The sequence below is a fragment of the Ranitomeya variabilis genome, chromosome 1 (genome assembly GCF_051348905.1).
Source record: "Ranitomeya variabilis isolate aRanVar5 chromosome 1, aRanVar5.hap1, whole genome shotgun sequence".
Classification (NCBI taxonomy): Eukaryota; Metazoa; Chordata; class Amphibia; order Anura; family Dendrobatidae; genus Ranitomeya; species Ranitomeya variabilis.
The window spans coordinates 764,271,484-764,296,381 of record NC_135232.1 but is presented as its reverse complement, the minus strand read 5'-3'; the positions used below and the strand labels follow the sequence as shown (position 1 = coordinate 764,296,381).

Here is a 24,898-nt window from a genome sequence, read left to right as displayed (position 1 = left end):
CAGATTCCTCTGCGGGTTTTCAACAGCACTTTCCTATTGGTGCCTGTTGAAAACAGGAGCTGAATCTGCAGAAAGAAGTGACATGGTACTTCTTTTTTTCTGCAGGCAAATCCTCGCGGATTTGCCTGAGAAAAAAAGGATAGTGGGCACAGCGGTTTTTGTTTTCCATAGAGTAACATTGGACTGTACCCTGCATGGAAAAAGGACCTGAAAAAAAAAAGGATAAAAAAAAGGATCATGTGAACATAGCCTTATATTTGCAAGCTTTCAGAGCACAGGGGCTCCTTCAGGCAGGATTCCAAATGAATTACCAAGAAAAGGCTCGACATTTAACCCCTTCACCCCGAAGCCTGTTTTCACCTTCCCGACCAGGCCAATTTTTACAATTCTGACCACTGTCAATTTGTGAGATCATAGCTGGAACACTTCAATGGATCCCACTGATTCTGAAATTTGTTTTCTCGTGACATACTGTACTTCATGATAGTGGTAACATTCCTTTGTTATAACTTGTGTTTATTTGTGGGGAAAAAAATAAAATTTTGCGAAAATTGTGAAAATTTCACAATTTTCAAACTTTTAATTTGTATGCCCTTAAATCAGAGAGTCATATCACACAAAATAGCTAATAAATAACATTTCCCACATGTCTACTTTACACCATAATTTTTTTTAACCCCTTAATATTTCTTTTAACTGACCTGAGATGTAAGAGAATAGCCTCCCCATACAGGTGACAATCCAGCAGCTGTCGGCTGTCCACTATAGCTGACAACTTGCTGTATCAGCCACGATCAGTGTTGGCACCGTCCATATCTGTTTAACCCCTTATATGCTGCTGTCAATAGTGACTACATCATTATAAATGGTTAACAGAGTGTGGGGGCTTCCTCTTTATCCAAACTGGTGCCCTCAGATCATGATTTTGTGGTCCTGATGTTTGCGATGGCAATTCACGACCAAATAGCAGCCTTACAGTCTGACAGCTGTAGTAATCTGTTCAGAAGTTACCGACATTTAGGTGGTAAAAATACACATTTTCATTTCTGTCATACCACTTTGCATTAGTTCCTGTAAAGCACCTGAAGGGTTAATAAACTACCTGACTGCAGTTTTCAATATGTCAGGGGGTGCGGTTTTTAAAATGGTATCACATTTGGGGGTTTCCCAATATATGGGACCCCTAAAGTCACTTCAAACATGGATAAGTCCCTAAAAAAATAGATTTTGTAAATTTCCTTGAAAAGATGAAAAATTCCTGCTACATTTTTAATCCTCCTAAAATGCTAACAAAATATAATAACATTTTACAAATGGTGCTGATGTAAAGCAGACATGTGGGAAATGTTATTTAATAATGGTTTGCTGTGGTATGACCATCTGGATTAAAGGGATAATCATTCAAATCTTGAAAATTGATAATTTTTAACATTTTTCTCAAATTTTAGATTTTTTTTATAAATAAACACAAAACATATTGACCTAAATTTACAATTATCATAAGGTATAATGTGTCACGAAAAAACAGTCTCAAAATCACTGGGATTTGTTGAAGCGTTGCAGAGGTATTACCACATAAAGTGACACTGGTCAGATTTCAAAAATTTGGCTCCGCCACTAAGGGGTTAAACAACTTTTTTTTTTTCTTTTTTTTTTTTTTTTTGGTAGGAAATTGTATGGGTTTAAAATTTGACCAGCGATTTCTCATTTTTACAACAAAATTAGCAAAACCATATTTTTTTGTGGTTTTTTGGGGGGGGGACCACCTCACATTTGAAGAGACTTTGAGAGAGCTATATGGCAGAAAATACCCAAAAGTGACACCATTTTAAAAACTGCACTCCTTAAGGTGCGCAAAACCACATTCAAGAAGTATATTAACCCTTCAGGTGCTTCACAGGAATTTTTGGAATGTGGATGGACTAAATAAACATTTACTTTTCTTTCGCAAAAATGTTCCTTTACACTTAATGTTTGTTTTTTGTTTTGTTTTTTTTTACTTTCGCAAGGATAACAGGAGAAAATGAACCATACAAATTGTTGTGCAATTTCTCCTGAGCATGCCGCTACCCCATATGTGGGGGAAATCTACTGTTTGGGCACACGGCAGAGCTTGGAAGGGAAGGAGGGCCATTTCACTTGTTGAATGTAGTATTTGCTGGAATAATTAACGGACCCCATGTCACGCTTGGAGACCCCCTGATGTGCCTAGACAATGGAAACCCCCAAGAAGTGACACCATTTTGGAAACTAGACCCGTTAGGGAACTTATCTAGATGTGTATTGAACAGCTTGAAACCCCAGGTGCTTCACAGAAGTTTATAACGGTAAGCCGTGAAAATAAAAGAAATCACATTTTTCCCGCAAAAATCTTCTTTAGCTCTAAATTTTGTATTTTAACAAGGGTAACAGGAGAAAGTGGACCCCAAAATTAGTTGTGCAACTTCTCCTGAGTTCACCGATACCCCATATGTGGTCGAAAACTACTTTTGAGGCACAGTGCAAAGCTCAGAAGGGAAGTAGCGCCATATTACAGTGCAGATTTTGCTGCACTTGTTTGAGGGTGCCATGTTACATTGGCAGAGCCCCTGAGGTGCCAGAACAGCAGAACCCCCCCTTCCCCCATAAGTCACCCCATGTTACAAACTAAACCTCTCAATGAATTAATCTAGGGGTGCAGTGATTACATTGACACCACAGGTGGGTCACAGACTTTTATACCATTGGCAGTGAAGGTAAAGTAATTTACACTTTTACCACCAAGATTGTGTGTTGGCTCCAAGTTTTACATTTTCATACTGGGAAATGAGTAAAAATGTCACTAAAATGTGTCCCACAATTTCTGCTGAATGTAGATATACCCCATATGTGGCTGTACAGTACTGCTTAATACTTAGTTAGAGAGACTCGGGAGGGACAGAGCTCTATTTGCCTCCTGGAGCGCAGATTTTCCTAGAATAGTTTGCGGACTCCATATAAAGAGCCCCTAAGTTACAGAAAAGCAGAATCCCCCAAGTGACCACATTTTGGAAACTATACCCCTTTGGGAATGTATCTACAGGTGTAGTAACGATTTTGACTATAGGGGTTTTCCAGAAACAGGCAGCAGTTGATGTTACTGAGTGAAAATTGCAAACTGCCATTGTAGTGACCAGTACATTATGCCCAGCTCATGCTTCTGGAGAGACGCACCTGCAAATTAGGCAGGCTCTCATCACTGCAGAAATGCCAAGCATGTGGGCGCTAAACGTGGTTTAGGCACACTGTGGGGCTCAGAGGTGGGGGCATTTGGATTTGGGAGCGGTGAATTTGCTGAATTTCTTTTGGGGAGCGAGGAGCCTTTTTGCTTTTCCAGAGCCTTTTTACTTCCAGTAACGTGGATGCCTCCTATATTTCCATTAAGGCCCCTTTCACACATCAGTCTTCTGCCGTCAGTCTCAATCCGACGAATTTTGAAAAAAAACCGGATCTGGCGAATGTTGCCACCGGATCCGTTTTTTTCTCATAGGCTTGTATTAGCGATGGATGGCCTCATGTTTCATCCGTCGAAAATTGTTAATCCGGCGGCCGGAGAAAGCAGACATAGTAACGTTTTTTGTGTCCGAAAAAAAAACGGTCAGCGACAGATCCGTTGCTGTCTGTCGTTTTGCTAGAATGGAAGCCTATGGCGACGGATTCTGTTTTTTTTTTTTTTTTTTAAACTGAGCATGCTCCGATTTTTTTTTTTTTTTTAAAGGACCCAATTAGCTGGATCAGCAAGTCGGATCCGGCAAAAAAACGGATCCGGTGCATTAGTCCAAGGCTGCTTTCACACATCAGGTTTTTGATTTCAGGCTAAATCCGGCAAATTTGCAAAAAAAAACAGAGAGAGAGAGATTGATTTTCCCATGCCAGAATCGAAAACAAAGCATGCTCAATGTGTAAAAAACGGATTCGGTAGCCGGAACCCATCATTCACACACCTGTTCCATGCGTTTATTACCGGCTTTTTCGCCGCACAGAAAAAGAAACGTTGCAGTGGACGTTTTTTGTGTCCGGCAAAAAAGCCTGAAGGGTCGGATCCGGCACAACACGGATGAAATGCATGCCCTTCAGGCACAATCGGCGCTAACACAACTGTATGGGAAAAAAATGGATCCGGCGTAAAAAACCCCCCCCAAAAAAACGGATCCGTTTTTTCCAAAAACTGCTGGATTGTGCCTGAAACAAAAAACCTGATGTGTGAAAGCATCCTTATCCGGCGCTCTATGCTGACCACTTACTTTGGGGTTTCCATCTAAATCTCCGAGTGACGTGAAAGATGAAACCCAAGATTGATCCATTCACTATAATGAGGCAGCAGAATAACTTTGGACTGCGTCTGGCCTCTGTTCATCGGTCTCCTTCTTCTCAGAAATGCACAAAACTGTGGCCGACGGCACTTTTATGCAATCCTAAAAAGACAGACACCGCCGGATCACAGGTCCTATGGAGTCCACTGTGTCTCCATCTGCCTCATTATATAGTCTTTCGCCGTCGGCTCTGTCTGAATCATGTATTTCAAAGATTTACACAGAAACCCCGGTGTAAGCACTCAGCGTAGAGTGCAGGATAAATCGCCTTACTGCGATTTTTGGGAGGCAAAATTTTTTTTTTCTGCTGATGGAGCTGTAAGGCAGCTTGTTTTTTTGTGGGACAAGTGTGTGTGTGTGTGTGTGTGTGTGTGTGTGTGTGTGTGTGTGTGTGGAGAAAAAAATAAATTTTATTTATATATATATATATATATATATATATATATATATATATATATATATATATATATATATATATATATATATATATATATATATATATATATATATATAATACACAAAGAAGGCAAAAAATGAGCAGCACTGTCGCAAATCCACAAAATCACCTGCAACTAGTAACCAAAATCACAGATGCAATTTGTTAAGCTGTGTCAACCATTGGACCACGGGTGCTCCTCTCCGAAACAAAGTTCATGTAGCAATATCTTAATAAAGAAAAAAGTGGGGAGAGCACTCACCGGTCATCTGTAAAAACTCTTCTTTATTAAACAAATAACATCCAGGCGGAGACAGAGGCCGGGGGAGAGAGGGAGCAGGGGTGGACGACCGCCGTAAGATATATATATATATATATATATATATATATATATATATATATATATATATATATATATATATATATATATATATATATATATATATATATATATATATATATATATACACTCACTGGCCACTTTATTAGGTACCTGTCCAACTTCTTGTTAACACTTAATTTCTAATCAGCCAATCACATGGCGGCAACTCAGTGCATTTCGGCATGTGGACATGGTCAAGACAATCTCCTGCAGTTCAAACCGAGCATCAGTATGGGGAAGAAAGGTGATTTGAGTGCCTTTGAACGTGGCATGGTTGTTGGTGCCAGAAGGGCTGTTCTGAGTATTTCAGAAACTGCTGATCTACTGGGATTTTCACGCACAACCATCTCTAGGGTTTACAGAGAATGGTCCGAAAAAGAAAAAAAAGTCCAGTGAGCGGCAGTTCTGTGGGCGGAAATACCTTGTTGATGCCAGAGGTCAGAGGAGAATGGGCAGACTGGTTCGAGCTGATAGAAAGGCAACAGTGACTCAAATCGCCACCCGTTACAACCAAGGTAGGCCTAAGAGCATCTCTGAACGCACAGTGCGTCGAACTTTGAGGCAGATGGGTTACAGCAGCAGAAGACCACACCGGGTACCACTCCTTTCAGCTAAGAACAGGAAACTGAGGCTACAATTTGTACAAGCTCATCGAAATTGGACAGTAGAAGATTGGAAAAACGTTGCTTGGTCTGATGAGTCTCGATTTCTGCTGCGACATTCGGATGGTAGGGTCAGAATTTGGCGTAAACAACATGAAAGCATGGATCCATCCTGCCTTGTATGGAGCATCTTTGGGATGTGCAGCCGACAAATCTGCGGCAACTGTGTGTTGCCATCATGTCAATATGGACCAAAATCTCTGAGGAATGCTTCCAGCACCTTGTTGAATCTATGCCACGAAGAATTGAGGCAGTTCTGAAGGCAAAAGGGGGTCCAACCCGTTACTAGCATGGTGTACCTAATAAAGTGGCCGGTGAGTGTATATATCTCCAAAAAACGGAGGCAGCACGCCATTAGTAGTGGATTATTAATATTATATAATATATATTTTTTTTTTTACGTTGTCCCTCTCTGGACTTAACTGTATAGTTTTAGATCGCTGATCTCATACTCTGCAATGCTTCTGCACTGCAAAGTATCACATCAGCCACCTTTCCTCCATGACTCCGCAGCCATCTTGCAGCCGGGGGGTCTTCATGGACACCATCAGGACAATGCGGTCGCATCGCATTGTCCTGATGGAAGCATGCAGGGAACTCATTCCCTGCACGATGCTCCTCTATCGCTGTCACTACTAACAGCCGCATCAGAGGGGTTAAATGCCCGCGATTGGTGCAAACACTGATCGTGGCTTTGCTGCAGGGTGTCGGCTCTCTCACGGAGCTGACCCCCGCACCCGATCGCCACAGCACTCAGCGTGAGGCTGTGCGATCACGTCACCATACATATACTGCTGTTTTCGGGAACACGGCTCCCGCAGAGCAGTATATGTACGGTACATGTTGGGAAGGGGTTAAAAGATATTACAGTAACACATTTGTTCAGGGGGTGGGAGGTGTGATGCCTCCTAAAGATATGCAAGGAAATTAAATTAGGCATTTTGTTACAAATGGAGAGGCAGTGGGAATGAGGTTCTTAGTTATCTGGAGTCCATCTGGTGGAGGTGTGAATTGTGCCCATGTAGTGACTAATAAATTCAGGTGGTAAATTCTTTGACAATAGGACTCAATTTAACATCTTTTTTAGTTTGATTTCCAAAATTCTTCTCCCTGTTGTCCTTAGGCCGGCCTCACACTCCGCGTATGTAAATACGGTCCGTTTTTTACAGCCATAATACGCAGAAAAGTCCCCAAAATAGTGATCCGTATGTCATCCGTAGGCAGGGTGTGTCCGCGTATTTTGCGCATGGCATCCTCCGTATGTAATCCGTATGGCATCCGTACTGCGATATTTTCTCGCAGGCTTGCAAAACCGACATCTAATGGATTTATGTGCTCAAATGTTCGTTAAAACATATATACAGTATGTGTGTATGTATATATATATATATACTGTATTTAAATTAAATTCAGCGCGAGATAAGTGAAAAGCCGGTAATTCAATTGCCGGCTTTTCATTTCTCCTTCACAAACCCGACATGATATGAGACATATCCCCTTTTTTTTTTGCATATTCCACACTACTAATGTTAGTAGTGTGTATGTGCAAAATTTTGGCGCTGTAGCTGCTAAAATAAAGGGTTAAATGGCGGAAAAAATTGGCGTGGGCTCCCGCGCAATTTTCTCCGCCAGAGTGGTAAAGCCAGTGACTGAGGGCAGATATTAATAGCCTAGAGAGGGTCCATGGTTATTGCCCCCCCATGGCTACAAACATCTGCCCCCAGCCACCCCAGAAAAGGCACATCTGGAAGATGCGCCTATTCTGGCACTTGGCCACTCTCTTCCCACTCCTGTGTAGCGGTGGGATATGGGGTAATGAAGGGTTAATGTCACCTTGCTATTGTAAGGTGACATTAAGCCAGATTAATAATGGAGAGGCGTCAATTATGACACCTATCCATTATTAATCCAATAGTACGAAATGGTTAATAAAACACACACACATTATTAAAAAGTATTTTAATGAAATAAACACACAGGTTGTTTTAATATTTTATTGCTCTCTCAATCCACCTGAAGACCCTCGCTCTGCAAAATAATAAACCAACAATATACATACCTTCAGATGATCTGTCATGTTCCACGAAGTAAATCCATGTGAAGGGGTTAAATCATTTTACAGCCAGGAGCTGTGCTAAAGCACTCGCTCGTGCCTGTAAACCCCGGGTACTGAAAGGAAAGCTGGGTGATCTGTACTTACCTTGAGTTGCGGTGATGCGCCCTCTGCTGGATGTCCTCATGAACTGGAGCCTTGGAAAAGTTCCCACGCTCGAGTTCATATGCTGCTGCGCATGCACCAGCGGCACCATGTTACTAGAGAAGGGGGGGAAAAAAATCCTCCTCCAAGATGGCACAAGCACCATTTTCAAATTGTTTTTTTTTTTTTTGTTTTTTTTTCCCTGGCTGGATAAGATCAAGAAAATGTATTATTGGCACACTAAACATGTGATTATGCTGCAGAGCTTAATATAATATAATGGTGCCGACCTGACGTTGTGTGTAGGTTACTGTGCACATTTCTGCTGACAGGTTCCCTTTAAGGATTTCATCCAGGGTTGTACTGAGTATTTTGAACCTATAGGTTACTCACAGAAGTTTTTTAACAGTGAGATGTGTAAATGTAACATGTTGGTGGTAAAAATGTAATTTTTGTATTTGCAGCAAATTTTGCAGGTACAGAAGGGTTGATGGGTGATATTGGAACTCATAATTTATTGCACAATTTCTCCTGAACGAGGTGATGCCCAATATGTCAGGAATTACTTTTAAACTACATGTCAGTGCTGAGGAGGAAGGAGTGCGATTAGGCTTTTCGAACACAGATTTTGCTAAACTAGTTTGTTGCTATGGTTTGATTTTTCATGGTTACAAAAGCTTTTTTTTTTTTAACCCCTTTTTAACCACTTAAATACCGCTGTCATGAGTGACAGTGATATTTAAGGGGTTAATCAGCCACGATCGGTTGGGGTCAATACCACAGGGCGTCTGCTGTCATATCGATAAATCAAAACCTTAAACCATCTAGCAAAAAACTATCCCTAATACAGCTCTTTCTGCAAAAAAATATCCCAGTCTCTGATGATTATCCACCCGGAGCACCATCAAATCCATCATCATCAAATGGAGAGCACATGATACCACAACAAGCTGCCAGGAGAGGGTTGCCCACCAAAACTATCAGCCAGTCAAGGAGGGCATTAATCGGAGAGGCAGTACAGAGACCAAAGTTATCCCTGAAGGAGCTGCGCAGTTCTGTCCATACCACCACAATAAGCCATACACTCAATTGAGGTGGCATTTTATGGAAGAGTGGGTAAAAAAAAAAAAACTTACACAATTTGTAAGACCTGTGGAAAACTCCCCAAATGTATAGAGGAAGATGCTGTAGTAAGATGAGACCAAAATTGAACTTTTTGGCCACCATGGTAAACCCTATGGTGCCAAACCAACACAGCTCATCACCTCAAGAACACCATCCCCACAGTGAATCATGATGGTGGCAGCATCATGCTGTGGGGAGGGAAAATGGTCCTAGTCGAGGGGAAGATGGATGGTGCAGAATACAGGGATATTCTTGAGCACAACCTGTCAATGATTTGAGACTGGGACTGAGGTTCACCTTCCAAAGCATACTACTAAAGCACAACTCCAGTGGTTTAAGGCGAAACGTATAAGTGTGTTGTAGTGCCAAGTCAAACCCCAGACCTTAATCCAATTGAAAATTTGTGGTCAGAGTTGACGGGCAAGAATCCCAGTGGCAAGATGTGGAAATAACATAGAGACTTATCTATAGCGACTTCCAGCTGTATGTGGCACAAAAGGAGGCTTTGCAGAGTACTGACTTTAGGGAGGTGAATAGTTGTGCACACTGAAGTTTTCAGTTATTTTGTCCTATTTGTTGTTTGCTTCACAATAAAAAGAAAACAAATGTTCACAGTTGTAGGCATGTCCTTTACATGAACTGATGCAAACCCTCCCTCAAAAAATTGAAAGTCCAGGTTATGATAGAGCAAAACGTGGAAAACTGCCAAGGGGGTTGAATTCTTTTGCAAGCCACTGTATATCACAGTTCACTTAAAGAGATAGTTCACTAAAAGACATCTGCCGGAATCTAAAGCCTGCACGCTACTGCTCTACTGATTAAATGGCACACTGCTAGAAAGGAAGAGAAGCTGAATTAGTCACCACAACTCTAGTTCTGATGCTGGACTGTGCCCATGGCCACATCTGTATTAGGGCTCTTTTATTAATATTGTCATTTTGTTTTTTTCTACAGGTATTGACTTTAAAATCAGGACAATAGAACTAGATGGCAAGAGAATTAAGCTACAGATATGGTAAGTAACGCTGTCCCAGATCTGTGTTATTCTCCCCTCCTCCCAGTAGTAGCACATACAGGGCCAGTGGCATTATCATTCCAGGCCATTCATATTCACTGTGTTCAGTATAAGAACCAACCAGTTAATCTGAAACGCATCAGTAATGCAGAGGTGCTTTGAATAAAAAAAAAAAAAGTTTATATTTTCTAAACAGGAGCTGGTGTTTGCAATGTGATTTGTATTACTAAATAAGATATTAACATCTTCCCGACATGCTCCGTTCATGTACTGCTCTGCGGGAGCTGCGTTACTGCAAACAGCAGTACATGTATGGCGGAACAATCGCGCGTTCTGACGCTCTGCACCGCTGCGATCGGGTGTGGGTGTCCCAGCAGCAATGCCCACTATCAGTGCTAGCACACATCGCTGGCATTTAACCCCTCTGATGCTGCTGTCAGTAGTGACAGCAACATAGATGAGCATCGCGCAAGTTCATGCGCGCTTTCATCAGAACTACGCAATGTGATCGCGTTGTCCTAATGGTCTCCATGGAGACCCCTGGCCGCACAATGGGGTCCTGCAGGAAAAAGAGGCTTTGTGAGGCACTGACATGCCTCCATCCCTGCCTATCAGATGCTGATGTGATACTCTGCAGTGCAGAAGCATTGCAGGGTATCAGATCAACAATTTTCTAATGAAAAAAAAAAAAAAAAAAAAATATATATATATATATATATATATATATATATATATATATATATATATATATATATATATATATATATATATATAATTTTATTTTATTTTCTCATATTTAAAAAAACAAAAAAACAAACACATTTTTCTTGTATCTGTCGGAATATCCGAAACAGATGTATGGGTTCCTCTTAGCCACCTCCACTCGGATTTAATAATATATAAAAATACAGACACATTCATAAGCCTGCGATATCTTAACAAGTATGGCTCCCTGGGGGTAAGGATAACCCCCAGTAAATGTGCAGATATGATGTATCTATAATTTCTGTGCATGTTTTTAAATATGAGCCAGGCGTGGGCTGTGTATTCCTACATATAGTGCTGCTGGAATTATATTGTAGCTCATATGATAGGATTTGGTGTATATAATGGGAGCTGCAGCCAATGTAGTAATCAGGCAGTATATTTTGCCTAGCAAATATGGTGGGAATGTCTGGCATTAGGCTTATTGAGCTCAATATATGATTGTATTTGAGTACAAATATGTGGCTGTATAGGATTATGGACGGTGGGTGATTGTCCGCAGCTCCTCGTTGTGTGTTGTTAGGGTAACGTATTATAGAAGCGACATGCGCAGTCCGCTCCATTTGGTTCATTTGGTCGCTTCTTGATGTGCATCGTTGCCAGGGTAACCTACTGTTTGGGTGACGTGCGCAGCATGTTCCATCAGGTGCGCTCGGCATGCAGCAAAACCCTGGGACCGGAAGTGGTCATGGATCGGCGTCACCAGAGGGCTGGCTGTTACTGGTGATGTGCGGTCCAGGGCAGGCATGCGCAGTAACAATGTGGGATGCGGCTGTGAATAAGATGGAGGAGCCGATGGCTCGGCTTGCGTTCCGGAGCGGACATGCGCAGTTGATGGCCCTGGACGCTACAGGAAATGGAAAGGAGGGGCCCCATGCATGATGGAGTTGGCGGGGATTACAAAAGCAGGTATTTTTCTATCTGCAGATTGCTTACCATCAGATATGACACGTATCATTTCTACATCAGGCCTCCTGTTGAGCCCGAATGGGCGAAACGCGTAGAAGCGTTAAACAATAAGGGCGTATGGGGAGCCACCGCTGACATATCGGGAGATGAGTATCTGTATATCCCATATTTTATGGTGTTGATGTAAAGCGTCTATGATATTAATACCGGATCGGATGTTGCAGGGGATATAAAACTAATGACGCATCTAACTAATCAAAATGAAATGTATCCTGCACAGCAGATAATGACATGACTATTTAGTCAAATATAAGTATTATTCTTGACTGCATTTCTCTATGTAATGCAGAGGTGATCCTGTGACCCCTGCTCTATCATAGGGGATAGCTATAAGAGTGTTATATAGATCATTCAGGCTGATACATATAGTGATCTCCTATAGTGCGGTATTATATGGTGTCCCTATTAATACCTGCCATGTGTTCATACATTGTTTTTAATAATATTGGGGATTTAGCTTCTCCCTAGCACAGGCAGTCCTCTGTTTAGTGGTAGAGGATCCTCTAGCTTGTGGGTAGAGGCTCTCACTAGCGGCGGTAGGGTTTATCAGGGCCACTAGGGTTAGCCATCGTGGAGCGGGGGCGCCACAACGCTCCCCCCTAGGGCGTCAACCTCCGCAGTCAGGCAGGGGCGTATACAGGTCCTTCTCAAAAAATTAGCATATAGTGTTAAATTTCATTATTTACCATAATGTAATGATTACAATTAAACTTTCATATATTATAGATTCATTATCCACCAACTGAAATTTGTCAGGTCTTTTATTGTTTTAATACTGATGATTTTGGCCTACAACTCCTGATAACCCAAAAAACCTGTCTCAATAAATTAGCATATTTCAACCATCCAATCAAATAAAAGTGTTTTTTAATAACAAACAAAAAAACCATCAAATAATAATGTTCATTTATGCACTCAATACTTGGTCGGGAATCCTTTGGCAGAAATGACTGCTTCAATGCGGCGTGGCATGGAGGCAATCAGCCTGTGACACTGCTGAGATGTTATGGAGGCCCAGGATGCTTCAATAGCGACCTTAAGCTCATCCAGAGTGTTGGGTCTTGCGTCTCTCAACTTTCTCTTCACAATATCCCACAGATTCTCTATGGGGTTCAGGTCAGGAGAGTTGGCAGGCCAATTGAGCACAGTAATACCATGGTCAGTAAACCATTTACCAGTGGTTTTGGCACTGTGAGCAGGTGCCAGGAAGCATGAAGTGCTCCAAAATCTCCTGATAGCTAGCTGCATTGACCCTGCCCTTGATGAAACACAGTGGACCAACACCAGCAGCTGACATGGCACCCCACACCATCACTGACTGGGTACTTGACACTGGACTTCAGGCATTTTGGCATTTCCTTCTCCCCAGTCTTCCTCCAGACTCTGGCACCTTGATTTCCGAATGACATGCAAAATTTGCTTTCATCAGAAAAAAGTACTTGGGACCACTTAGCAACAGTCCAGTGCTGCTTCTCTGTAGCCCAGGTCAGGCGCTTCTGCCGCTGTTTATGGTTCAAAAGTGGCTTTACCTGGGGAATGCGGCACCTGTAGCCCATTTCCTGTGCACGGTGGCTCTGGATGTTTCCACACCAGACTCAGTCCACTGCTTCCTCAGGTTCCCCAAGGTCTGGAATCGGTCCTTCTCCACAATCTTCCTCAGGTTCCGGTCACCTCTTCTCGTTGTACAGCGTTTTCTGCCACATTGTTTCCTTCCAACAGACTTACCATTGAGGTGCCTTGATACAGCACTCTGGGAACAGCCTATTTGTTGAGAAATTTCTTTCTGGGTCTTACCCTCTTGCTTGAGGGTGTCAATGATGGCCTTCTTGACATCTGTCAGGTCGCTAGTCTTACCCATGATGGGGGTTTTGAGTAATGAACCAGGCAGGGAGTTTTTAAAAGCCTCAGGTATCTTTTGCATGTGTTTAGAGTTAATTAGTTGATTCAGAAGATTAGGGTAATAGGTCGTTTAGAGAACCTTTTCTTGATATGCTAATTTATTGAGACAGGTTTTTTGGGTTAGCAGGAGTTGTAGGCCAAAATCATCAGTATTAAAACAATAAAAGACCTGACAAATTTCAGTTGGTGGATAATGAATCTATAATATATGAAAGTTTAATTGTAATCATTACATTATGGTAAATAATGAAATTTAACACTATATGCTAATTTTTTGAGAAGGACCTGTATAGAGGCTTGAGCTAGGGTTACCTAGCTGTTTTCCCCGTAGATTTTGGTTTATTTTGTGTTTGAGCACTTTCTTTGTTGTGTTTTGGTTGGGTTATGGCAGTTTGCCTCGGTTTTAAACAATAAAGTATTTTTTAATGTTAGGGCATTTTCAATATGATTTGTAAGCTACAGATATGGTAAGTAACGCTGTCCCAGATCTGTGTTATTCTCCCCTCCTCCCAGTAGTAGCACATAGAGGGCCAGTGGCATTATCATTCCAGGCCATTCATATTCACTGTGTTCAGTATAAGTACCAACCAGTTAATCTGAAACGCATCAGTAATGCAGAGGTGCTTTGAATAAAAAAAAAAAGTTTATATTTTCTAAACAGGAGCTGGTGTTTGCAATGTGATTTGTATTACTAAATAAGATATGTAATGTGATCGCGTTGTCCTAATGGTCTCCATGGAGACCCCTGGACGCAGAATGGGGTCCTGCAGGAAAAAGAGGCTTTGTGAGGCACTGACATGCCTCCATCCCTGCCTATCAGATGATATATATATATAAATATAAATTTTTTTATTTTTTTATTTTTTTATTTTTTCTCATATTTAAAAAAAAACAAAAACATTTATGTAAATTTAAAAAATACCACAACAATAAAAGTACACACATGTGGTATCGCCGCATCCGTAGCGCTTCAGTGAACACCGTAATAAAAAATGAGGCAAAAAACAATGCTTTATCATCATACCGCCGAACAAAAAGTGCAATAAAATGCGATCAAAAGTACGAATATAAAAAAAAATGGTACAGCTGAAAATGTCATCTTGTCCCGCAAAAAACAAGCCACCATACAGCTCCATCAGCAGAAAATAAAAATGGGAGATTAGCCCCTTCTGTATGTGATTAAAGGGGTGTAACCTTCAACATTAACAGAAATAAACGCTTGAAATATATCACTCTGTAATGGGTCTATATAATGAGATTCACTTTTTTTAATTGAAGAACTTTTTGGTATTTTAATTCAGTGAGAAGCATTGTATATGTATACATACATACATGCATGCATGCATGCATGCATATAAATAAATAAATCATAATAGAACTTTTTTTTTTTTTTTTACAAAGTATTGCTGCATTTAGTTTAGGCAATACCTATTTCAAATCCCCTAAAGGGACTACCGTATATACGAGTATAAGCCCGAGGCACCTAATTTTGCCACAAAAAACTGGGAAAACTTATTGACTCGAGTATTAGCCTAAGATGGGAAATGAAGCAGCTACTGGTGAATTTCAAGAATAAAAATAGATACCAATAAAAGTAAAAGTAAAATTAATTGAGATATCAGTAGGTTAAATGTTTTTGAATATCCATATTGAATCAGGAGCCCTATAAGATGCTCCATGCAAAATACGCCCCATATAATGCTCCATAAAGTTCATGATGGGCCCCATAAGATGCTCCATAGAAAAATATGCCCCATATAATGCTGCTACTGCAATTTAACAAAAAAAAAAAAAAAAAAAAAAAATGACATACTCACCTCTCGTCGCTGCTCCTCAGCATCTCCGGCTCTCTGCAGTGACTGTTCAGGCAGAGGCGTGCACTAACCACGTCATCGCGCCCTCTGACCTGAACGTCACAGCCAGAGGACACAGCGCGGTGGTGGAACGGGGACAGGTGAATATCGCATGGCTCACCCTCCCCCAGTCCTACTCGCCCTCCTGGTGCTGCATCTCAGTGCCTGCATCTCTGGCGCCAGCATCCCTCTTCTTGTCTTTCTCTACTAATCGGCCTCCCTCTTACCAAACTCTCCCCGCTGCAATCTGTCCTGAATGCTGCTGCCAGGATCATATTCCTCACCAACCGTTACACCGATGCCTCTACCTTGTGCCAGTCATTACACTGGCTACCCATCCACTCCAGAATCCAGTACAAAACTACTACCCTCATCCACAAAGCACTCCATGACTCAGCACCACCCTACATCTCCTCTCTGGTCTCAGTCTACCACCCTACCCGTGCCCTCCGCTCCGCTGATGACCTCAGGTTAGCATCCTCAATAATCAGAACCTCCCACTCCCGTCTCCAAGACTTTACACGTGCTGCGCCGATTCTTTGGAATGCACTACCTAGGTTAATACGATTAATCCCCAATCCCCACAGTTTTAAGCGTGCCCTAAAAACGCATTTGTTCAGGCTGGCCTACCGCCTCAATGCATTAACCTAACTATCCCTGTGTGGCCTAATAAAAAATAAATAAATAAAAAAAAAAAAACACATAATGAGGTTCCTCGCATCATGTTCTCATACACTCTATGCAGTCAATAGCTTCTGTGTCTGTACTGCTACATACTTAGGCTGTTAACTGGTTCATGCAGCTTTACATGAACACCCGAGCCTTACACTATGGCTGGTCCAAATAACTAAAGCAATTGTTACCATCCACCTCTCGTGTCTCCCCTTTTCCTCATAGTTTGTAAGCTTGCGAGCAGGGCCCTCATTCCTCCTGGTATCTGTTTTGAACTGTGATTTCTGTTATGCTGTAATGTCTATTGTCTGTACAAGTCCCCTCTATAAGTTGTAAAGCGCTGCGGAATATGTTGGCGCTATATAAATAAAATTATTATTATTTATTTCTTCCTGTGCTGAGCGGTCAGTGGTACCGCTCATTAAAGTAATGAATATGCGCTCCACACCTATGGGAGTGGAGACGGGTGCATATTCATTACTGTAATGAGCGGTACCATGTGATCGTTCAGCACAGGAAGGAAGAGAGATGCCCACGCCAGTCTTCTGCTCCCCCCCCGCCGGCAGTGACTCGTGTATAAGCCGAGAGGGGCGTTTTCAGCACAAAAGAAGTGCTGAAAATCTCAGCTTATATACGGTAATAAATACAGAAAAAAAAAAATTAAATCTAATCACCCCTCTTTTTCCCCATTTAAAGATTGTAAAAAAATACTACATCACTGCTTCGTAAAAGTCCACTGTTTTAAAACCTAAAAATTCAATTAGCCTGATCAGTAAGCGCTGTGAACAGAAAAGTCAAAATATCAAAACTATGGGGTTTTTTGTTTTTGTCTCGGCAATGCTGCAGGAAAATTCAAGAAGCTATCAAAATGTTGTATCTATACCAAAATGGTGTCAATAAAAACACCTGCTCACCACACAAAAAAAGCAATCTTCGCAGCTCCACCGACGTAAAAATGAAAATGTTGCAGGTCTCAGAAAATGGTGACACAAAGCCAAAACTTTTTTTTAATTTACCACAACATACAGCTTATTCCTCTGAGCCTATTGGGGACCCTTGCACAAGCCAAATGTATGGGTTTCCTGGGTTGGATGCCTGTCAACCCAGAGCTATAAGGCTGAGTAGAAAGAATATATTTTTGTCTGACGTTTTTGGCAAGTCTGTATTGCCCTGGTGCTATTTGGTTTGTGACGTTGGCCATTCTGGATTGCGTCTGGCCACCCTTGTCTAGTAGCCACCTTTTGAGTTTTGCCTTGCATTGGGAATGACGGCTGTCACAGTAATCTTCTTTGACACAACAGTCAAAATGGAGATCCAGAACTTCATAATGCACATTGGGGGATCATAGAAGGTAATATGTATTTATAATAGGCAGATTCATTTCCTCAAGCACATTTTTTTTTCTTCACCTTTGAGGGACAATGTATTGACCAAAGATCTCCTTCTGTTCCCAAAACTGTGGCCCCCACCTATGGAATAAATACACAAACTCAGAAAAGAACAGGAACGTGCCATATGTCCACGTGTTAATTAAGGCGAGCAGGAACAGAGCTGGGACAGCCAAAGTCAATCAGCTATCAATGAAAGGCATAGTCGGTTAGGCACCAACACATAGTGATGAATTATGAGAGTACCGTTCATCTCAGGGTTAAGTCCAGTATACCACCAGAATCCTGGGAGCCTTCCGCACACACCTGGGTCTCATGTTCTCTAGTTGTCCCAGCTCTCTCCAGAACCACTTAGCCGACCAGAGTTTGGATTCTCCATATTGGTCAAGCCCCAACAAACCCGTTACGACATCAGTCGTCCCGTTTGGACCTCCCACTAGGAAGTAATGACCCATCCTAGATATTGGGAATTATTTCAGCTAGGAGGTCAGGGGAGGAGATTTCAGCCTGGCCCAGAGGGGCGGTGGCAAATATGGGACGGGGCGAGCTAAGAGTTAAAAGCTAGTCACGCACCTTTAGCCATTGTCATTGTTCTGCCATGGAAGCCGCGTCACATCACGCTTGGGGACGGACCAGAAACTAAGAAAGTACCTGTGGACTCGAGAACTTTCCTGGACCCACATGTTATAAGGAACGGTAACATGACACCTACAGCTAACTGCAAACCCATACCTGTACCTTGCCTTTATCTGTACTTCTGGCTGTAATATCTGTATATTACTCTGTATATATTTGTATTATCTAGTGTTCCTTTCGGCAATTAAAATATCAATTAATTTTGAGCTGCTCTTTTATCTCAAATCCCGATTTCCCACGTACGTGAGTCTGGCTAAGGGCTCATTTCCACTTGCGAGAAACAAGTCTGTGTCTCACATGTAAAAACCAAGCTGTGGCATCGGCACTCCAGAGCGGAGCGTGCGGCTGCATAGGAACACATGGAACTGCACGCTCCGCTCCAAAGTGCCGGCGCCACAGCTTGGTTTCCACATGCGAGACACGGACGTGTTTCTCGCAAGTGGAAATGAGCCCTAATACTTATACTCTACCTGGGGTTGGTTTCTGACCCGGTATTAGCTTGTTAACGGACCAGGCTTATAGCTAACGAGGGACTGGTGGCAGCATACCGTTCTGGTGTTGGGGGACTCTGGCTCATCAGCTGATGAACTCGCGTGACCTCTGTCACGGCATCTCAGCGCAATACACTGCGGGAATAATGACGCTCCTGTCAGTGCATCGCCAGTGCCCGGTTAGAGCAGTCACATCTCCCGATGTGCCTGTCCTACAAGTGCGATTGCCGTAGGACACTCTGGATTACGTGGACTACGGCGGACAGGAGAGTATATGGTTATTATTTTTGATTGTTTACATCTTTTATTTATTTTTTATTTTTTTTAAGTTTTGAGCACAGGCGCCGGCTGACTAGTTGACTACTCCCATCAGCGGCGCCTGCTATCAGTGTTACCAGTGACAGCAGACGTAGCCTAATGGGAGTAGTAGCCTCTCTTCAGCCAACGCTGATGACCTGCAGTAAACTTTTTGCTGTGGGTCACAGCAGCGCTCTGACAGCGGTGACGATCTACTAGCGGTAATATTACCGCTGATCAGAACTGCCGCGCGGGTGTTTTCCACGCTGACACACAGATGACAGCGTGGGAAACACCATAGGAAGTCCGTAAGAACACAAACAAAAACTCAGCAAATTCGCAAACCTTCTTATAACTGCGTTTTTGCTGCGGATTTGACTGATTTGATTAAAGTCAATGGGTGAAAAATGCTAAAAATCCCCACAAAGAATTGACATGCAGCGCAGAAAAAAACCACACTGGAAATACTCAAAGGAAAATTACTGATCATGTGCACAACGCTTCAGGATTGTTATTGAATTAGCTGGCATAGGGATTCCATAGTGTTGTTTTTGGCCCATTTCCGCTCGGGGAAAAAAAACAAAAAAACAACTGAAACGCACCGTGTGCACATAGCCTTACAGCCATGTTTCCCTACAGTTTACAACAGATCCTTGGTTTGTGAAGAGGGTTTCTCATGGGGCAACCTTGATATATAGGGCCCTTTGACATGTCTGCAATTTTTAGAAACAAGACTGGGGCATCCCATAGCCATTGTAAAATTGATGTATTGTACTAGATGCATGTCCACATTACTCTTGATTTTTTTTCGTTCACTTTTAGGGACACAGCTGGACAAGAAAGATTCCGAACTATAACCACTGCCTATTACAGAGGGGCAATGGTGAGTCATGAAAATCAACGAATTGTCCCTTTTTTTTCAGCCAGTTTTACTCATGAGAACATAAATTGATGCATAAACAAGCTTTTGCACAAATTTCCCCAAAGTCGCCCCATTTGTTTTACCTGCTAAGCGCACGTGTGAATGAATGAAGCTTTATTCTTTATATTGAGAGAAAATTCACTTATTAATATTTCAGCTGACTAAAGTAAGACTGTAAATAGAAGACAGGGAGGGGGTTGCAGCTGCAGTTGTTTTTCTCTCTCCCCCCCCCAAATATATATATATCAGTTAGATAGTGAGCCCCCAACGAGGGACAAGTAGCGCACATTTTCTAACCTCCTCTCTTCCCAACGCTATCATCCCAAACCCACTCTACCTTTTTTTTAATCATTAAAGAAGAGAATCAAAGAAAGTTTAAAGGGCACCTGTCACCCCGTTTTTTCCGTATGAGATAAAAATACTGTTAAATAGGGCCTGAGCTGTGCATTACAATAGTGTATTTTGTGGACCCCGATTCCCCACCTATGCTGCCAAAATACGTTACCAAAGTAGCCGTTTTCGCCTGTCAATCCGGCTGGTCTGGTCAAAAGGGCGTGGTGTCTTCCCCCCAGATCTTGCTTAGTTTTCCGTTGGTGGCGTAGTGGTGTGCGCATGTCCAAGGTCCCGAATCCACTGCACAGGGGAGTGAAAAGAGCGCGATGTGTGCTATTTCATTGGTGATCGGTGGGGGCGGCCATCTTCCTTTGGCCGCGCGTGCGCAGAAGCGGCGCTCTGCTGGCCGCGGCTTCAGGAAAATGGCCGCGGGATGCCGCGCGTGCGCAGATGGAGATCGCGGCGGCCATTTTCCTGAAGCAGAATTCGCATCTCGGCTTCAGGAAAATGGCCGCCGCGATCTCCATCTGCGCACGCGCGGCATCCCGCGGCCATTTTCCTGAAGCCGCGGCCAGCAGAGCGCCGCTTCTGCGCACGCGCGGCCAAAGGAAGATGGCCGCCCCCACCGATCACCAATGAAATAGCACACATCGCGCTCTTTTCACTCCCCTGTGCAGTGGATTCGGGACCTTGGACATGCGCACACCACTACGCCACCAACGGAAAACTAAGCACGATCTGGGGGAAGACACCACGCCCTTTTGACCAGACCAGCCTGATTGACAGGCGAAAACGGCTACTTTGGTAACGTATTTTGGCAGCATAGGTGGGGAATCGGGGTCCACAAAATACACTGTTGTAATGCACAGCTCAGGCCCTATTTAACAGTATTTTTATCTCATACGGAAAAAACGGGGTGACAGGTGCCCTTTAAGGTGGGCTTTTCAACAAATGTATCATGTTCAACTGGACATACATTGTCATAATGGCTGCAGAGCAGAATAAATCTTGTTGGGTTTTTTTTTTTTTTCCCTTTGCCTCTCCGTTGCTAATATTTCAGCAATCAAAGTATTTTAGCTAAGTCCAAGTGTTTATCAGACAGTTTTTACTGGGGGGGGGGTATACTTCTCCCTGTGTGATGCTTAGTAAATAGAAGCAGGCAGTAACGCTGAAAGGAAAGAACACACCCTTTGAGTGACACCATAGCTTGGAGCAAGATCCTCAGTGTGTGTGATAATAGTGATAAAGCTCTGACCTCAGTACAGCAGTGGCAGTATTAAAGGGCCACTGTCACCCCCTCCAGCCGTTATAAACGTTATAATGCTGCATTCTAACAAGGTGGCTCTTTTAGTTTTTGGTGCATGTATTCCCAAAATAAAGCGTTTTATAACTTCTCCAAAATACCTGTCTATCCCAGGGAGGCAGGTCCTCACCCCCCTGCTTGAAACGCCACACTGCCGTCACTCAAATCTTCAGGGGCGCCGCCCCATCGCGCTGTTTTCGCATGAAATCCGGCGCCTGCGTTGTGTAGTACTGTCTTGTGCAGGCGCAGTGACCTTTGGCCGTCTGACGTCACAGCCAGGCTTGCAGACTGCGCCTGTGCGGCCACCCACCTTGTGAATCCCAGCCCCGCAGTGTGTTATGCATTATGCAGAGTGCGAGGCTGGGATTCACAAGCAGGGCGGCCGCACAGGCGCAGTCTGCAAGACTGCATCGGAGGTCAGACGGCCAGAGCTCACTGCGCCTGCACCAGACAGTACTACACAGCTCAGGCGCCGGATTTCATGCGAAAACAGCGCGATGGGGGCGGCGCCCATGAAGATTTGAGTGACGGCAGTGTGGCGTTTCAAGCAGGGGGGTGAGGACCTGCCTCCTTGGCGAAAGACAGGTATTTTGGAGAAGTTATAAAACGCTTTATTTTGGGAATACATGCACCAAAAACTAAAAGAGCCGCCTTGTTAGAATGCAGCATTACTGCTGCACAAGGTGGCTCTTTTAGTTTATAACGGCTGGAGGGGGTGACAGTGGCCCTTTAAGGCAGAAAGGAGGAGGGCTGACTGAAGGGTTTATAATGACACAGCTAACCTCAGCTGTACTGCCTTTCCCTCACACTGACTCCTGCAGGAGGTTAGATCAGGAGATCAGAGCTGTATTACAGCTCACACTGAGAAACTTGCTCTATGCTGTTGTGGGGTGTGTTCTTCCTTTTTTTTTTTTTTTTTTTGAGTGTTTCTGTCTGCTTATGATTGCTCAGCTTCATGCAGGGAGAAGTATACTCCCCCAGTGAAAACACCCACTTGGGTGGCATTCTATTATAAGGTGTGTTCAGCTCAACATGAAACTTTTGTTAAAGGTCATAAAAATATTTATGCAAAACAGGAAAAGGGAGAGCGTGTAGGCGAAATATATCTTGGAATCAAATATTTCATTTTCACACTATGAATGTAGGTATTCTCCACCACTGTGCAAAACTGTTTGTTTTTCCCCAAAATTGTACTAAGAAATGGGCTCAGACAATAGTGAGGCTGATTGTGATTGGTATGGATAAAAAAAAATGGCTGCAGCAGTACCTCTAACATACATATGTAATATGGACTATATTCGGTTTTTGTTTTTTCAGTTTAAAGGCGTCATATCTATGCTGGTTGTGCTATTTTATACATCATATCAATGGCAAATTGCTTAGCAGAATGATGGGCAAATACTGTCAGTGTGACCTTCTTGTACAGAGAGATTTATGACATATCTACAGGAGACACCAATCCAGAACATTGTTTTTACTTTCTGTATCTTCCATTTTCTTCACTGTACAGTGATCTCATTTTGTGGTGATCAGAAATTATCCCATTGTCACACATGCTGATTAGATTTTTTTGGTATCCCGTAAAGTAATGCCATAAATGAATGTAATAACTGAAACCCTGTAAATTGACTTCATCAGCTGAGCTGAGTTGTTTCAGCAGGACTAAATTATGTTTTTTAGGCTCATTTCACATTGCATTTTTGCCCATGTTTGTTGGCCTCATCAGGACTTGCGTCCTAACCCCTCACAATACGGGACTCGGACGGATGTGCCGTCGGGGCCATAGACTCTAATGATGGAGACAGAACGAATGTGTGCTTTTTCGTGCATAATTTTTGGGCGTATATGTCTACTACATCTGAGTGTCCGCCTCCAGTAGGCGTATACACCCAAAACTTATGCATGAAAGCGCACACCTTCAGTCTGTGTGCGTATGCGCCCAAATCCCATTTTCGGGAGGTTCGGTAGCACGTCCTGACGGGACCACTGAACATGGGACAGAACGCGATGCGAATGCACCTTTGTCAGCTGGCAGAGGTCACACACATACTGTTCAGAAAATCTTTTTTCTAGAAGTGTTTTCAAATCCAAAGGATGATCAGATAGCCGTGTTAGACCAAGGCAAAACGACCTGTAATCTTTCTTATGGAGATATTATATTCTCCCTTGTGCAGCGTTTGATCTTTCTTTTACCAGGATGATCTGAAAGCGGCCTATGAAAAATTCTGCAAGTTTCTCGCCATATACAATACTCACAGAACTGAAATGTCACATATATTATATTCAGTATAACAGTTTTGGTATTTTTCCTTTTACTTAAGGGTATTATGTTGGTGTATGATATCACCAATGAAAAGTCTTTTGACAACATAAAGAACTGGATACGAAATATTGAAGAGGTATGAATTTCATTGCTTGGCAACAGGAGAGAGTGAATCAAAAAATATGATCTTTTCACTAATGTTATTGGAAACTAAGTTATTAGTTGATGCAGAGTTCAACAACTTGTTAAAAGGATACTAAAATGATACATCCCCTGGGATGATACTGAATACAATGTAATGGTTGATGTGTTATCTTCCAGCATGCATCGGCTGACGTTGAAAAAATGATTCTTGGCAACAAATGTGACGTCAACGATAAACGACAAGTTTCTAAGGAGAAAGGGGAGAAGGTAGGAGAGTACTAGCAACATCTCTTGGAGGGAAAAGCAAAATGTTTTCATTCTACAACCCCAATTCCATGAAGGTTGGGACACTGTAAAATATGACGAAAACAACAATGCAATGATTTCTAAACCTCTTATAGCCATGTTTTATTCACCACAGAACATAAAGAAAAATAATCAGAAGTTGAAATCTAGATACTTTTATATTTCATTGGAAAACATTTAACTAAGTTAGAAATTGAAGGCAGCAACACATTTAAAAAGAATTTTGGGACACTTGCGTCTACCCATTGTGTAGCATCACCTCTACTTTTACAACAGTCTGTAAGTATTTGGGAAGTGAGGAGAATAATGGCTGGAGTTCTAGGAGAGACGTGGTCCCATTTTTAAATGATGTAGGATTCTAGCTGCTCAACAGTCCTGGGTCTTTGGATTTTTCCATTTCATAATGCTCCAAATGTTTTCTATTGGTGAATGGTCTATACTACAGGTAGAAAGGTCATCACTTTTTTGATCAACATTTTTATAAATGATGTAGATAAGAGAACTTGAAG

General features: G+C 42.5%; 1 protein-coding gene across 3 annotated transcripts in view; it reads left to right on the top strand.

The window, feature by feature from the left end:
- RAB8A (RAB8A, member RAS oncogene family) overlaps window positions 1–24,898 on the top strand; it is a 60,628-nt gene that overhangs the window by 12,564 nt on the left and 23,166 nt on the right. For all 3 annotated transcript variants that reach the window (XR_013217198.1, XR_013217201.1, XM_077271875.1), the window contains exons 2-5: window positions 10,088–10,148; window positions 19,941–20,001; window positions 23,998–24,075; window positions 24,261–24,350. Coding sequence is in view for 1 of the 3 variants with exons in the window: in XM_077271875.1 (XP_077127990.1) it covers window positions 10,088–10,148; window positions 19,941–20,001; window positions 23,998–24,075; window positions 24,261–24,350 (290 nt within the window). In the remaining 2 variants the exon portion in view is untranslated. The remainder of the gene's footprint in view (window positions 1–10,087; window positions 10,149–19,940; window positions 20,002–23,997; window positions 24,076–24,260; window positions 24,351–24,898) is intronic.